At 40.0% G+C, this 14,967-nt stretch overlaps 2 protein-coding genes across 3 annotated transcripts; both read right to left on the minus strand.

Annotated features, from left to right (window-relative positions):
* Positions 1 to 938: 938 nt before the first annotated feature.
* LOC144213427 (uncharacterized) lies at positions 939 to 8,821 on the minus strand. 2 transcript variants are annotated; one of them, XM_077741874.1, is made up of 3 exons: positions 8,447 to 8,821; positions 5,883 to 6,047; positions 939 to 1,787 (listed from the first exon to the last, which is right to left on the minus strand). In XM_077741874.1, exons 1-3 carry the CDS (start codon positions 8,535 to 8,537, stop codon positions 1,672 to 1,674), a joined length of 372 nt encoding a protein of 123 aa, XP_077598000.1. In that variant the 5' UTR covers positions 8,538 to 8,821; the 3' UTR covers positions 939 to 1,671. The 2 variants fall into 2 exon arrangements, with proteins under 2 accessions (XP_077598000.1, XP_077597999.1); XM_077741873.1 differs by lacking the exon at positions 939 to 1,787 and having other exon boundaries at positions 3,025 to 6,047; positions 8,447 to 8,820.
* Positions 8,822 to 9,230: 409 nt separating this feature from the next.
* Positions 9,231 to 14,925, minus strand: LOC144213445 (uncharacterized). Its single transcript, XM_077741912.1, has 2 exons — positions 14,131 to 14,925; positions 9,231 to 13,047 (listed from the first exon to the last, which is right to left on the minus strand). Exons 1-2 carry the CDS (start codon positions 14,258 to 14,260, stop codon positions 11,309 to 11,311), a joined length of 1,869 nt encoding a protein of 622 aa, XP_077598038.1. The 5' UTR covers positions 14,261 to 14,925; the 3' UTR covers positions 9,231 to 11,308.
* Positions 14,926 to 14,967: the final 42 nt, after the last annotated feature.

The raw sequence follows: 14,967 nt of genomic DNA on the forward strand, positions 1-14,967 counted from the left end.
GTTGGTGGCCCAACACATCAGAAATACAATTCCCCCCCTCAGTCGACCCTTACAAGCTTGCTTATAGAGAAAACAGGTCCACTGAGGATGCTATCGCCATGGCTCTACACACAGCACTGAGCCACCTGGAGCACCAGGGGAACTATGTGAGGATGCTTTTCATTGACTATAGCTCAGCCTTTAACACCATTAAGCCGGACATTCTGAAGGACAAACTCTACCACCTCGGACTATCCTCTTCAATCTGCTGCTGGATAAAGAACTTCTTGACTGGCCGACCACAAACTGTCAGAATGGGTCCACACCTCTCTTCCTCTATTCTACTGAACACTGGCTCACCACAAGGCTGTGTGCTGAGTCCCCTCCTGTACTCCCTGTACACATACGACTGCACACCAGCCCACCAGTCAAACTCCATTATCAAATTCGCCGATGACACCACTGTGATCGGACTCGTCTCAGGCGGGGATGAGTCGGCTTACAGAGACGAGGTCGACAAACTGTCTTCTTGGTGCTCGGCAAACAATCTTACACTAAATACCACAAAGACTAAAGAAATTATCCTGGACTTTCGCAAGCGCAGCACGAACCTGGCCTCACCCCTCATTAACGGAGTACGTGTAGACAGGGTCCAATCCTTCAGATTTCTGGGAGTCCATGTCACGGATAGGCTCTCCTGGTCTACAAACACCACAGTGGTAGTGAAGAAGGCCCAGAAACGACTCCACTTTCTCAGGGTACTGTGAAGGGACAAATTGGACACCAAGCTTCTGGCAACCTTCTACAGAGCCACTGTGGAGAGCATCCTGACTTACAGCATTACAGTGTGGTATGCCGGAAGCACGGCAGCAGACAAAAAAGCCATGCAGAGGGTTGTTAGGTTCATTAATAATTACCTTCGTCCGTATTATCAATAACTGCAGGCAGACATCTTATTCAATTATTGACATTTAATTAAATAGAAATGGATAACAACAGGTTTCCTCCGAAGGGGAGATTCAGCAAGTTCTTCTTACTTCCGAACGTCTCCCCGAATAGACGTTGGCGTCCAACTCTTATTGCCATGAATCAAAACAATTTACAGAGTTGTTGATCATTCCATCACGTATGAGTAAAAACAACATCTGGGACTACAATAACAATCAAAGTATTTTACGTATAACAAAAACAGGAGACTAGACCTAACAACATTTAGATTAGAGTAATTATACAACTTCCTTGACCTAAGAATCATATAATATAATCATATAATGGTTACATACAGAAAAACCCGAAGTGCACGGTTACATAACAATACCAACATTCTTGTTATTGGCCGAATAGCCCTGGCCTCGTCACAAAGGGTCCACCAAATCTCAAGGACCCAGATTGGGTGGATTGTTTGTATAACCATCCTGGAACAGGCTGTCCAGGTTAAAGATGATTTGGCTATTACTCGTGACCTCGCAACACTTTGAAAATAGAAAGAGAATGATTTAACAAAGAAATGAATTAATACAGAGAATAGAAAGAGAATGATTTAACAAAGAAATGAATTAATACAGAGAATAGAAAGAGAATGATTTAACAAAGAAATGAATTAATACAACTATATTTATAATAGTAATACAGAATAAACTCAACAGGGTGATAAACACTGCCCAGAAGATTGTCGGCTGCTCTCTGCCATCACTAGAAGACATTGCCAACCCCCGGTACATCAGAAGAGCTGGGTCCATTGTTGGGGACCCATACCATCCTGGACATGGCCTGTTCCTGTTGCTTCCATCTGGCAGACGCTACAGGTCCTACAAAGCACGGACAAACAGGCTCAAGGACAGCTTTTTCCCAACAGCCATCAGGACTCTGAACCTGCAGCAACACGTGACGTGACGACAACACAAATCCCTTCTATGAAATTAAGTCGCAATAAAGTAACAGGAAGTTCGTTTGGTGTGGATCTGCCTTCCACAGGCTGACTGAGGGAGGGTAAGTATAAAGACTGAGAGAGGTAAGTGATCCATCTTATTCTTGTTGGCATTGGTGAGGCAACTTGCAGTCGCCGGATTGATGGCGCTCAAGGCGGAGAGCTAACAAGTACGAATGTCATAAATAAATGTCATAAACGTGTCTTGCCTGGGAAGACGAACTTGTGGAGAAGCACTATACAATTTCGTCATACGCTGCTGAGGGTATGATGACTACTAGGCTTTTTTGTCAAGTCAATGATGACGACAATGCCTATGTCTGATTTTCATTTTTATCACTATGAAAACTCTACTGCATTTATAGCTGCGACACATTAAAATAATAACCTCATATAATTATAATATTATTTAGGAATATAGCCATATTTTACTTATGAAAAAAAACGTTTTAACTGTACACAATATCCATCCTTCTTCTTTTCTATCGCCATCGAAGCTAATGGTGAAAGTCGGGCCTGTCGTGTCGTATTTCTGGCAGTTTGTCTTGAAAATGGCTTTAAATCAACATAATAATATATTTGCTTGTGCAGCTCGCTCCAAATACAGCTTGGAAGCTCTCGTAGTTAGCGCACTGAAAGTGGCGGACACACTCTTTTCCCAGCAACAAGCTTGCTAACTTTGCTAGGAGTTGACCGCCATTTCTTAATGATGTCCATTTTTTTCTGGAAAATAGCTTTGTGAGCAAATCTTCAACAAAATCCATTTGTTTTCCTCCGTCGGCCATTGTTGGTGGAGTTTGCGATCTCTGGCTGGCTCACTTTGGTTTTGGTACGCCTACTCTACTCACTAGCCAATCATAGTTGGTGAAAGCGATGATGTATCCCTATGCCTGCAAAATGGCCATGGTATCACCAAATCGAATTCTGATTGGTTAAAGCAACAGTCTTATCGACACTTGTTTAATGCAGCAGAGCCCGCAGAACTGATTGTGAAGGCTGCAGATTTCTGACCCTGGCAACAAATAATGGCTGACATGTGATTGGTTAAAGGCTTCAATATGAAAACACACATCTGGAAGCAGTGTAACCAGGGGGAAAGCAATGAAAGGAAGCTAATAGACAATTTGGAATTATTTAATAAGTATTGATTGACAAAATATAATGTATGATTCAGATATTTCCTAGGTCAGCAGAGAAGGCCTTGAAGGCCATGACAACACACCACTGAGTAATACCTTGACATACAAGTGTTCCAACATACACGAAATTAGAGATACAAGGAAAATTCTGAACACATTTTCTGCCTAGAGATTCGAGACAAATTTGAGATATTAGCATTTCAAACGGTTCCCAATTGTCAGTCGGTAGTGAATTAGAACTAATTTTGGTGTATTTTTTTAGGATGGAAATGGATTAATTTGTATTTTGTTCATTTCTTAGGCAAGAATTGACTTGGATGAGTAAATTGACCACCGCAGTAAGCCCGTATTTTAAGGCATTGCTGTTTTTGGATCGTGGATCGATATTATTCATTAAAAAGTGTAAACAAGATTTTCAAAATGCAAAATACAATTAAACTTCAAAAGCAATGATCTTTCAAACAGAAATTGAGAAAGCAAGTAAAGCCATGACTGGCCACTTCTTATCACACCACATTTGCATTTTTTAAGTCTATCCTTACGATTTAAGCTCTAGCAAGAAGCTGAACAGGAAAAGCATTTCTGACCGATGTGGGTAATTATGTTTTTAAGATATTCCTGCCACAAATTGAGCAAAAAAGGACTTTTCTCCTGTCTGGGTTGTTGTCTTCTTTTCAGGTTCCCTAATGGGAAAATGTTGGAACATTAACTGCGCCTGGAAAAGGATATTGAATTATGTAGCTTTTAATTGGGCTGATGTAGCAAATCTGTGGCCACAGACTGAGCAGGAAAACATTGTTCACCAGTGTGGGTTCCGGTGTGTCTTTTTAATTTTCCCTGGTATGCAAATGCTCGACCACAGACTGAGCAGGAAAATGGTTTTTCGCCAGTGTGGGTTCTTGTGTGGCTTTCTAGGTAGCGCTTTTGAGAAAAGGCTTTACCGCAAACTGAACACGAAAAAGGCTTTTCACCTGTGTGTGTACTTGCATGACTAATTAAGCTTTTCTTCCATGTGAATCTTTGACCACAAACCGAACACAAAAATGTTTTTTGGCCAGTGTGGGTGTTTGTGTGGATTTTTAAATATTGCTGTTGAGAATAGGCTCGACCACAAACTGAGCAGGAAAATGGCTTTTCACCTGTGTGTGTTCTTGTGTGGCTTTTTAAGTTTCCCCTCTGTGTGAAGGTTTGACCACAAATTGAGCAAGAAAATGTTTTTTTGCCAGTGTGGGTTATTACGTGGTATTTTAAGCTTTCCTTGTGTGTGAATCTTCGACCACAAACTGAACACGAAAATGGTTTTTCACCTGTGTGGGTCCTTGCGTGGGATTTTAAGCTATCCTTGTGTGTGAACGCTTGACTGCAAACTGAACACGAAAATGGTTTTTCACCAGTGTGGGTTCTTGTGTGTATTTTTAATGTTTCCTTCAATGTAAATGTCTGACCACAAACGGAGCATGAAAATGGTTTTTCACCTGTGTGTGTTCTTGCATGCCTAATTAAGCTCTCCTTCAGTGTGTATCCTTGACCACAAACTGAACACAAAAATGGCTTTTCACCTGTGTGGGTTCTTGTGTGACATTCTAACTGGTGCTTTTGGGAAAAGGCTTTACCGCAAACTGAACACGAAAAACGCTTTTCACCAGTGTGGGTTCTTATGTGGGTTCTTAAGGTTCCCTTTTCTGTGAATCTTTGACCACAAACTGAACACGAAAATGGTTTTTCACCTGTGTGTGTTCTTGCATGATTAATTAAACTGTCCTTTCGTGTGAATGTTTGACCACAAACTGAACACGAAAATGGTTTTTCGCCAGTGTGAGTTCTTGCGTGACGTTTTAAGTGTCCCTTCTGTGTGAATGTTTGTCCACAATCTGAGCATGAAATTTGTTTTTCACCAGTATGGGTTCTTATGCGAGTTTTTAAGCTTTCCTTGTTTGTGAATGATTGACCAAAAACTGAGCATAAAAATGGTTTGTCACCCATGTGGTTTCTTTGATGACTATTTAAGCTTCCTTTGTATGTAAATGTTTTACCACAAACTGTACAGGAGAAGGGTTTCTCCCCAGTGTGACTCCTCATGTGTGTTTTCAAAGAAGACTTATTCCCAAAAGTTTTCCCACACTGAAGGCATTTGCAGAGTTTGTCGCCACTGATGTTTTTTTTAACATCAACATTATCATTGTCAAAAAGCAAGTCATTGCCATCTGATAAAGGAGCAATTAATTTTTTTGCTCGCCATCCTTCTGTTGAGCTGCCGCTCTGAAGCTCCACCCCACTGTTGGCCACGCCCAGATCATCTTCACTCTTGAAAGGCTTACCAGTTGACCATTTGGCACATTCCTCCTTTTTGATTTGAGGTTGCTCTTCTCTTTTGTACTGTTGAGGGAACTCTGGCTCCTCCTCTTTAAATAAGAGCTCTATTGTGATGTTTGCAGGCTCCGCCTCTTCACTGGCCACGCCCAGATTATCCCTTTTCACTGACTCACCTGGTGACCAGGTGAAATAATTTTCCTCCTTCTTGATTTGAGGTTGCTCTTCTCTTTTGCACTGTTGAGGGAACTCTGGCTCTTCTTCTTTAATAATGGGCCATGTTGTGGTGTTTGCAGGCTCCGCCTCTTCACTGGCCACGCCCAGATTATCCCTTTTCACTGACTCACCTGGTGACCAGGTGAAATAATTTTCCTCCTTCTTGATTGGAAGTTGCTCTTCTCCCATTTGTTGTTGAGGGAACTCTGGCTCCTCTTCCTCTTCTTTAATAATGGGCCATGTTGTGGTGTTTGCAGGCTCCGCCCCCCCACTGGCCACGCCCAAAACATATTCCCTCTTCACAAACTCACCAAGTGACCTGGTGAACTGATCTTCCTCCTTTTTGATGGGAAGTTGCTCGTCTCCCATTTGATGTTGAGGGAACTCTGGCTCCTCCTCTTTGTTTTGGGGGAGCTCAACTTCCCCTTCAAGGTCAACAGACTCCTGCCCATCAGCACCTAGATTATTTCTGAAACCTGCAAAGAGATGAAGATAAATGATTAACCAATTTCCAATTATAAAATGACTGAATTTCTTGTTCACAGAAATGAAACCAAACGGAAGAGGGTGCCATACATTCATTTCGTCACAATGTAGTACATATTTTGCTGTTAACTATACTTGCCATTTACTATACCCGGATATATTAAATGATTTTTTCTTTTTTGAGCCTCCCGTTTGTATGTTATTTAATATACCCTGGTATATTAAACGGCCACTCAGCTTTATTGGCAAGATTTGTATGGTGTTCATGGGGGCATAATTACTGATACTTAAGTTCATTAAAATTCCAAGTCAAAATTTAGCAGTAACTAGTAGTTACTAATCGAACAAAAACTGCAAATTGCTGTCAGCAACAGATTTCCCTTCAATATGGATTTCATCTTCATCCTCACTTTCAGCTGCCTCCCCCAGTCCTAAATTTGGCAAGGGCGCTTTGTTTGTTTTTTTTCTGCACCAGCAAAGATTTCAAGCCCGAGTTCAGTTCAACGTTGGAGTGAGCTTTCCCTTTCTCTTTGATGCAAAAACATTAAAACACTTTGCGGAATTTGGTTGCATCCAGCATTTACGTGCTGCGGGACACAAACTGTACTACCTGATCGCAGCCTGGTTGCCTGCTGTTTCCTTTCAGTGTGAATTCCGTCTTTCCATTCTCGAACCATTCCTCCCACAAAACGTTGATGCACCCAGTCACGGCATAAAGAGTGTGTAGTGGATCGTACCTTCCCATTTGTGCGCCATTTGATATAACCCTGCCGTTTAATATACCAGGGTATATTCAATGATGGGGAGGGGGATTAAACAGCAAAATATGGTAATACTGTATTAATAATCATAATATAACAATGATAATATTAAGACATAGGCTTTGTCATCATCATTGACTCGACAAAAGCATAATTATCATCATACCCAGGTGCGTATGACGAAATGTGTAGTGCTTCTCCATAAGGTGCACTTGCCCGGCAAAAGGCCCTAATAAGTGATGATTTCAGACTGGTTGGCATACTGCCGGGATGGATACATCGCATCACCCCCCAAGCGGATCACTTACCTCTCACCGAGTCTCTCACTTACCTACAGTCATCCAGTAGGAGGCAGATCACCGCCCAACGTCTTTTCATGTTAATTCCCTCCCAAGTTATTACACAGAAGGGATTGTGTGTCGTGTTACTTCAAATTTAGATTTTCTGATGGATGTGGGGGGGAAAAACTGTCCTTAAGCCTACTTGTCTGCATTTTGTGAGACCTATAGCGTCTACCAGAGGGCAGCAGCTGGAACAGGTTGTGACAAGGGTGTTATGGGTCCCCAACAATGTTCCTGGCTCTGCTGAGATAACGAGGGCTGGCAATGTCTTCTAAAAATCACTCTCTGCGTGACCTTTTTGTCTGCTACCCAGCTTCCAGCGTACCACACTAATGCAGTATGCCAGGATGCTCTTCACAGTGGCTCTATAGAATGTTACCAGAAGCTTAGTGTCCAAGTTCTTCCTCCTGAGTATGCTGAGGAAATTGAGTCGTTTCTGGGCCTTCTTCACCACTGCCATGGTGGACCAGGGGAGCTTATCCGTGACGTGGACCCCTAGGAATTTAAAGGACTGGACCCTGTCTACACATACTCCATTTATGAGGAGTGGGGCCAGATCTGTGTTGCATTTGCAAAAGTCCAGGATTTTCCAACTAGAAGCCCCTTAAGCCAGACAGGTAATTTAAAGTCTTATACTTATATCGCAGTGGTTAGGCTGGAAAGAAAGGACTAATATGCTGGTCGCTACAGCAACAAAACTAAACAGAAGAGGATGCCATGAATTCATGATGTTGCCAACATAGCACTGCAGCAGTATTCTCATCAACTATTAAAGGGGTTTAAAACTGTTTTTTCAATGTGTATTTTAATAAAAAAAGGACTATTGGTCAGGGAAGTATCTCCACAGGCTCTTAAGTGTTTCCCAACTCTTTGTTGAGCCTCCTCTTTGCACACAGTCTCTTGCATTTTTGAGATTTTAATTGATTTAGAATCCTTCTATAAAAGGGTGATGCATCAAATTTTAATGTTAATCTTTTCCAATTAAAAAGAAAAAATGACACCTATGCATTTTTGACATTGAAAATAAATCATAAAAGGTCAATATTCAATTTAATTTATTTTTCCAAATTAATAATTTTGAATTCGTTTGGATTGAAATAAGTGGGGGCAAACATGTTTTAGAGTATTACCTTTATATGATTTAATCGTTTGTTTGCATTGTTTTATTGTCTTGAAATCAAGCTTGCACCTTCTGTCGAATTGAGAATTAGAATATTTGCAATTGCAGCGCACAAAATTAGCACTTCTACAACTAAGAGAATACATCGATATAAAATGTGAACCCACCTTGTAGTCTGTGAGGAACTTTCTCGTGCATCATTTTGCAAACTGTCAAATATTCCTCCTGGAACTTTGCTGGTCTTGTTCTTGCGGGCATTCCCACATGTGAATTCTGATGGCAGCGCCTGATAGCTACTAGCTAGGCTAAGCTAAAGAAGGGAGTAATGCTTCAAAGTTCTCCGGCAACTTGGAGACTTGTTTCTTCGATAGATGCTTGCAGGCTAAGCCAAAGTATCCAGCAAAGCTTCAATGATGTCTTAAACGACTTGAAGTTGATTGAAATGTAAGGCCGTAAAGTAGCTCATTCTACATGGGTCGGCGACGCGTGGGTAGTTAAATGGGGGAATTTGCGCAAGCGTAGAACATCCGTCACTTCCTCCGATGGCATTCGCTTTATAAATGCTTAAGATTCAGACATAGGAAATAATAATTATTTAAATGGTGTTACATATGGTTTGAACACATTTTGAACACATTTTTTGAATCACTTGAACCTTGCGACTGACTTTTGCGTGCGCAAAACAAATCGAAAAGGGACCATTGCTGTTTCGCGGAATGTCTTTCTGGGAGATGTAGTTCTTCATCGAAAAGGTTAAAACTCGCAGGAATCATTCCCTTGTTTTGGTATCACTCTCTAGCGGTCGGGAGAACAATTGTACTTTTTTTTTCATTTCAGTATTCGTCTAAACCAGGGCTGTCAAACTCATTTTCACAAAGCATCAGCATAATGGCTGTCCTCAAAGGGCCAGATGTAACTTAGAAATGTAATTAAAAAAAAAGTAACTACTCCTTCATTGTAAATAACTGAATTTATTAAATATTTAAGTCACAAATATTAGTTACATTGAAAAAAAGTTTGATAGTTATTCTGTTTTAACATATATCCTTATAATTTCTTTATAAACTCCAATCATGGATCAAATATCAGGGTGAATATCCAAGTGAATTAAGAGAAATTAACATTCATAACTCAGAAGAATGACACAATAAATACTATAAATGCTGAATGTTGAAGATTTAATGCCATCTTTTCCAGCTAATATAAAAACACAACCTACATTGACCTCCTTCATCAAGTCATTAGCCAAGGCATGACCCATGAACTGAGATCCAAGGTATCTGGATAATGTTGCGCGTGTGCACAATTGCGCACTACTCCCGTCTTCTCCGTGCAGCAGCAATCATATAGAGCGCACAAACAACACCCCCCACCTTTCCTCACGTCGCCGTTCACACGACAGCCAGTGGCAGTAGCTCTGTCCACTCGTGTTTTTCGTGTTTTACAGCCCTTCTATCTTTTTTCAATTACATTTTAATATTTCTTAATACATTCCTTTTTACTTTACCGTGCAAATAAAACAAACCGGCCGTCCTTCAAATACCGTGTGTGAAGGTCCAGTTGTTTTTTTTGTTGCACAGCTTAAATTTTCGTCAAACACAAATCACAAATAGCACACACACATTTAGGACTAGATCATTCTTGACGAACGCGGCCACTCCAAATCGGACAATATAGGCGGTCTTGTCTCTTCCACACTGGAATGTTGTCACGATGGTCGAGTCTGGAAACATCAGTTTCAACACTTCCCCGATGTTTTCGTTTGCTCTGTATGACTGGTCTTTCGCCACAATGTTCAGTGCCCGCAAAATTTCTGCTTTAATCGTTTGTGTCGAGCCCATTAGGTCACGTATGTCATTAGAAGTATAATTTGTGGATTTGTCTGCCAGTGAATAGAAATGGGGAATTCTACAAAACTCACATGCTGATTTCAGAGGGCTGGTGTTTATTGGATTTAACGTGGGATTCAAGTGCCTTTACTCCCAGGGTCCGGAGCTTCAATGGTCTTTTGTACAACGTGCAGTACGCATCAGTGTCATTGTCAGGAAGACGTTGAGCCAGTCCGCAAAATCCTGTCGTCCGAGCCAGCCTTCATTAAATCTGCATTTACCCATTGCTTATATTTTGTCAACTGCCATTCGTCTTGCATTACTCAACAACTATTTGCACTTCGCGCCAATATCCTGTGACGACATACACACTCCTGCTTCACGCCTGTAGTTTTATTACAGTCATGTCTGACCTACACGGACAATAAGCCACCAAAAAACAGAAGGGTGTGATAAATAGATTCAAGAAAAACATGTATTTTACATCGATATTTTGCACTTTTGCACTAGGTCTTTAATGACACAAATGAGAATTTAGAGTTGCAGTGGAAAATATCTCGGTATTTTAGACTTTTTAGGCCTAAAATTGAAAATGTCTATTTTTACACTTTTTAAGACTGCGGGGGCACCGTGACCAACTAAACCCCTAAAATTGGTCAAAATTTCCCAATTTTGTATGAAAGATGTGAGGAGATAAACGAAAGAGAAAATCATAACAAAATTATTCCTGTCTTAAAATAAATGAAGCATGTGAAAATGTGCCCTGTGCCGCTGAAATATTTTCCTAAAATAACCAACATGTACTAATTTATTTGACCCCTCTATTTTGGACAACAAACTGTACAGATTAGAACACCTTGTTATTGTTTTTTTTTTTTTTTTTTTAAATGAACATGCATTGAACTCAAAGGATTGTAGGGTCAATAGGCAAATTAAAAAAGAGTTACTTCAATACACTAATCAAAACGGTCCTCCCATTAATGTATAATGTTGAAGATGCTATATTTTTTTCATTCTCAAATAAATAGCTAGAATTGCTTCCTCCATATGCAAATTCCTTAATTCTCACCAGTGAACAATAAGAAGACAATAGAATGATACAAAAATCATGTAAGCTAAAAAAAAATAGGGAAAAAACACAAAAGGCAAACTGAAACTGGCAAACGATTCATCTGTGGATGTTTAAGCTTGGCTTGTGTGTCAATGTTTTGCCACAAATTGAGCACCAAAAAATGTTTTTTCACCTGTGTGGGTTCTTAGGTGTTTTTTAAAGGTTCCTTTCCGTGTAAATGTTTTACCACAAAATGAGCAGGAAAATGTTTTTTCCCCAGTGTGGGTTCTTGCGTGTCTATTTAAAATGCCCTTCTCTGAAAACCTTTTACCACAAACTAAGCATGAAAATGGTTTTTCACTAGTGTGGGTTCTTGTGTGTCTATTTAAAATTCCCTTCTCTGAAAACCTTTTACCACAAACTAAGCATGAAAATGGTTTTTCACCAGTGTGGGTTCTTGTGTGTAGTTTTAAACTTCTCTCTTCTGAAAATCTTTTAACACAAAATAAACATGAAAATGCTTTTTCACCAGTGTGAGTTATTGTGTGTAGTTTTAAACTTCTCCTCTCTGTAAATCTTTGTCCACAGACTAAGCATGAAAATGGCTTTTCCCCAGTGTGGGTTCTTATGTGTCTTTTTAAGGTGCCTTTCTGTGTAAATATTTTACCACAGACTGAGCAGGAAAATGGTTTTTCACCAGTGTGTGTTATTGTGTGTCTTTTTAAGGTTCCTTTCTGTGTAAATCTTTCACCACAAACTGAGCAGGAAAATAGTTTTTCACCGGTGTGGGTTCTTGTGTGTCTTTTTAAGGTTCCTTTCAGTGTATATCTTTTACCACAAACTAAGCATAAAAATGGTTTTTCACCAGAGTGGGTTCTTGTGTGTAGTTTTAAACTTCCCTTCTCTGAAAATCTTTTACCACAAACTAAACATGAAAATGTTTTTTCACCAGCATGCGTTATTGTGTGTAGTTTTAAACTTCCCCTCTCTGTATATCTTTGTCCACAAACTGAGCATGAAAACTGCTTTTCCCCATTGTGGATTGTTATGTGTCTTTTTAAGGTGCATTTCTGTGTAAATATTTTACCACAGACTGAGCAGGAAAATGGTTTTTCACCAGTGTGTGTTATTGTGTGTCTTTTTAGGGTTCCTTTCTGTGTAAATCTTTTACCACAAACTGAGCAGGAAAATTGATTTTCATTAGTGTGGGTTCTTGTGTGGTTTTTTAAGGTCCCTTTCAGGGCATAGCTTTTCCCACAAACCAAGCACGAAAATGGTGTTTCGCCACTGTGGTTCATCATATGTGATTTTAAAAGATACTTATTGCGAAATGTTTTCCCACACTGAGAGCATTTGCAGAGTTTGTCGCGACTGGGATTTTTCTTAACACCTTCATTGTCATCATAAAGCAAGTCATCACTATCTGATATAGGACCAATTAAATTCTCTGCTTGCCATCCTTCTGTTGAGCCACTGCCGTGCGGAGGCTCCGCCCCTCTGCCGACCCCGCCCAGATAATCTCCCCTCTTGAAAGGCTCACCAGTTAACCCGATGACATTTTGCTCCTCCTTTTTGATTAGTTCCTGCTCTTTGCTCTTTTGATGTTGTTGAGGGAACTCTGGCTCCTTCTCTTTAATTAGGGGCCATGTTGTGGCATTTGCAGGCACTGTCCCTCTGCTGGCCACGCCCAGATCATCTTCCCTCTTCGGGAACTCACCAAGTGACCAGGTCACATCATCTTCCTCCTTTATAATTGAAAGTTGCTCTTCTCTCATGTGTTGTTGAGGAAATTGCTGCTCCTCCTCGTCTTTGATTTGGAGGAGCTCAACTTCCTCTTTAAAGCCAACAGACTGTAACCTATCAGGATCAAGATATTTTCTGAAACCTGCTAAGACAGAAAGCAAATTATATATTTCAGAAACTATCTCTAATTTTAAGTCTTTTGAGCTAGACTGGAAATTTAAAGTCACTTACGTTGGCATTAGTTACACGGAAGGAATTTTGTACACATGTGAACCATTTTCCAATTGAAATGACTGAATTTCTTGTTCACAGGAATTAAACCAAACGAAGGGGGACGCCATACAATTCATTACGTCAGTGTTTCCCAACCTTTTTTGAGCTGTGCTAAAAAAATTCCAATGTAAATCTACGCCCCTAAGTGATAAAAAAATGATTAAAATGATATAGGTTATCATCAAAATGTTATCAACAGGAATCAAATAAATCCCCAAAATTATTCCACAATCTATTTTATCAGACCAATCGAATATCACCAAAGTCAATGTCTGCGGACCCTGTACAACTTGCAGTTAAAGTGACGTAAAAAAAGGAATGTAACGTTTTTAATGTCATCATTGTATGACTTTTACTCCCAATATTACGTGGAAATCACTACTACTTTGTTTAATGTTCATGTTGTATTTTGATTTTTATCTCGTAATAGTTTAATCTTACGCTCATTATTAACTACTGTAGTATTCTCCTTAACAGCAGCATGAATTTAAAACTGTTCATATGTGTATTTTTCAAAGTAAGAGACTATTGGTCAGAAAAGTTTCTTCACCGGTGATGGTAGGCTATTAAACTTTGCCCAAATCTTTTTTTTGGAGCAAGCTCTTGTAAGATTTAGATTTTGATTTAGATACAATGCTTTCACCAAAAGAGAGGCATTTAAAAAAAGCATCTTTTATTCTATTAATTGTGCTTTGGGTCATCAAGGAAAAAAGGATATTGTTTGTGATCAGGTTACAATAAAAGGAAAGATACCGTTTTTGGCCGTTGTTAAGTAGTGACACGCGTTGCGACTCATTGTTTTCCTCTTAGAGTAGTTACATTTAAATAAAATAAAATTTATTACGCCTTTCTTCGAATGGTGCTAGTGCGAATTCAGGAAACGGGCGCTAAAATAGTGTCATGTCAATAGAATACCTTGAAGGGAATACTATATGGAAATAAAAAGTGAACCCACCTCCCAGTCTATGAAGAACAACTTTCGCGTGCTTTGCTTTGCAAAGTGTCGAGTGCTGCTGAGGTGAAGGCTCCTGTTTGACGTCAAAAAGTTCCTCCTGGACCTTGGCCGGTTTTGTTCTTGCGGACATTTCCAAACGTGAATTCTGATGATGGCGGCGGCTTTGATGGCTGCTAACTAGACTAAGCTAAAGCATAAACAATCTATTCAATGACGTGTTCCTTTGTTAGCTGCTAGCTAGCAAAAGCATAAACAAACACTTCGACAGCTACTGACTAGGTTACGATAAATTAACCTGGAAACTTCCAACAGGCCATTCGATTTGTTTCCTTGCTAGCTGAAGTTAGCTAAAGCATAAACAAACTCTTCGACGATTTGCCCCTTTGATAGCTGCTAGCTAAGCTAAGTTAAAGCATAAACAGGCACTTCGACAGCTGCTAACTAGGTTGAGATAACTTAACCTGGAAACTTCCAACAGGTCCTTCGACTTGTTTCTTCGCTAGCTGCTAGCTAAACTTAGCTAAAGCATAAACAGACTCTTCGACTTGTCCATTTGATAGCTGCTAGCTAAGCTAAACTAAAGTAGAAACAAGCTCTTCGACGACTTGCTCCTTTAATATCTGCTAGCTAACCTAAGTTAAAGCATAAACAAGCTCTTCGGCGACTTGTTTCTGTGATAGCTGCTAGCTAAGCAGGTTTTGCTGATAGATAGTGATGGCACGAGCGACGCTAGTGCGTCAGCACTGTGCCGATAGCCCCGTATTGGGGCGTATATAGCTTTAAGAAAGAATCACGTGACCGATGCAGGGAATGTATCGTTTGGACAAAATGTGATAA

Source organism: Stigmatopora nigra, chromosome 20 (genome assembly GCF_051989575.1).
Source record: "Stigmatopora nigra isolate UIUO_SnigA chromosome 20, RoL_Snig_1.1, whole genome shotgun sequence".
NCBI lineage: Eukaryota > Metazoa > Chordata > Actinopteri > Syngnathiformes > Syngnathidae > Stigmatopora > Stigmatopora nigra.

Coding starts and splice junctions, on each gene's coding strand:
- LOC144213427 (XM_077741873.1), bottom strand. CDS start 8,537: ATGCCCGCAAGAACAAGACCAGCAAAGTTCCAGGAGGAATATTTGACA. Junction 6,048..8,446: donor AGTTCCTCACAGACTACAAG/GTGGGTTCACAT, acceptor ATCTCTTTGCAG/GTTTCAGAAATAATCTAGGT.
- LOC144213445 (XM_077741912.1), bottom strand. CDS start 14,260: ATGTCCGCAAGAACAAAACCGGCCAAGGTCCAGGAGGAACTTTTTGAC. Junction 13,048..14,130: donor TGTTCTTCATAGACTGGGAG/GTGGGTTCACTT, acceptor TTTCTGTCTTAG/CAGGTTTCAGAAAATATCTT.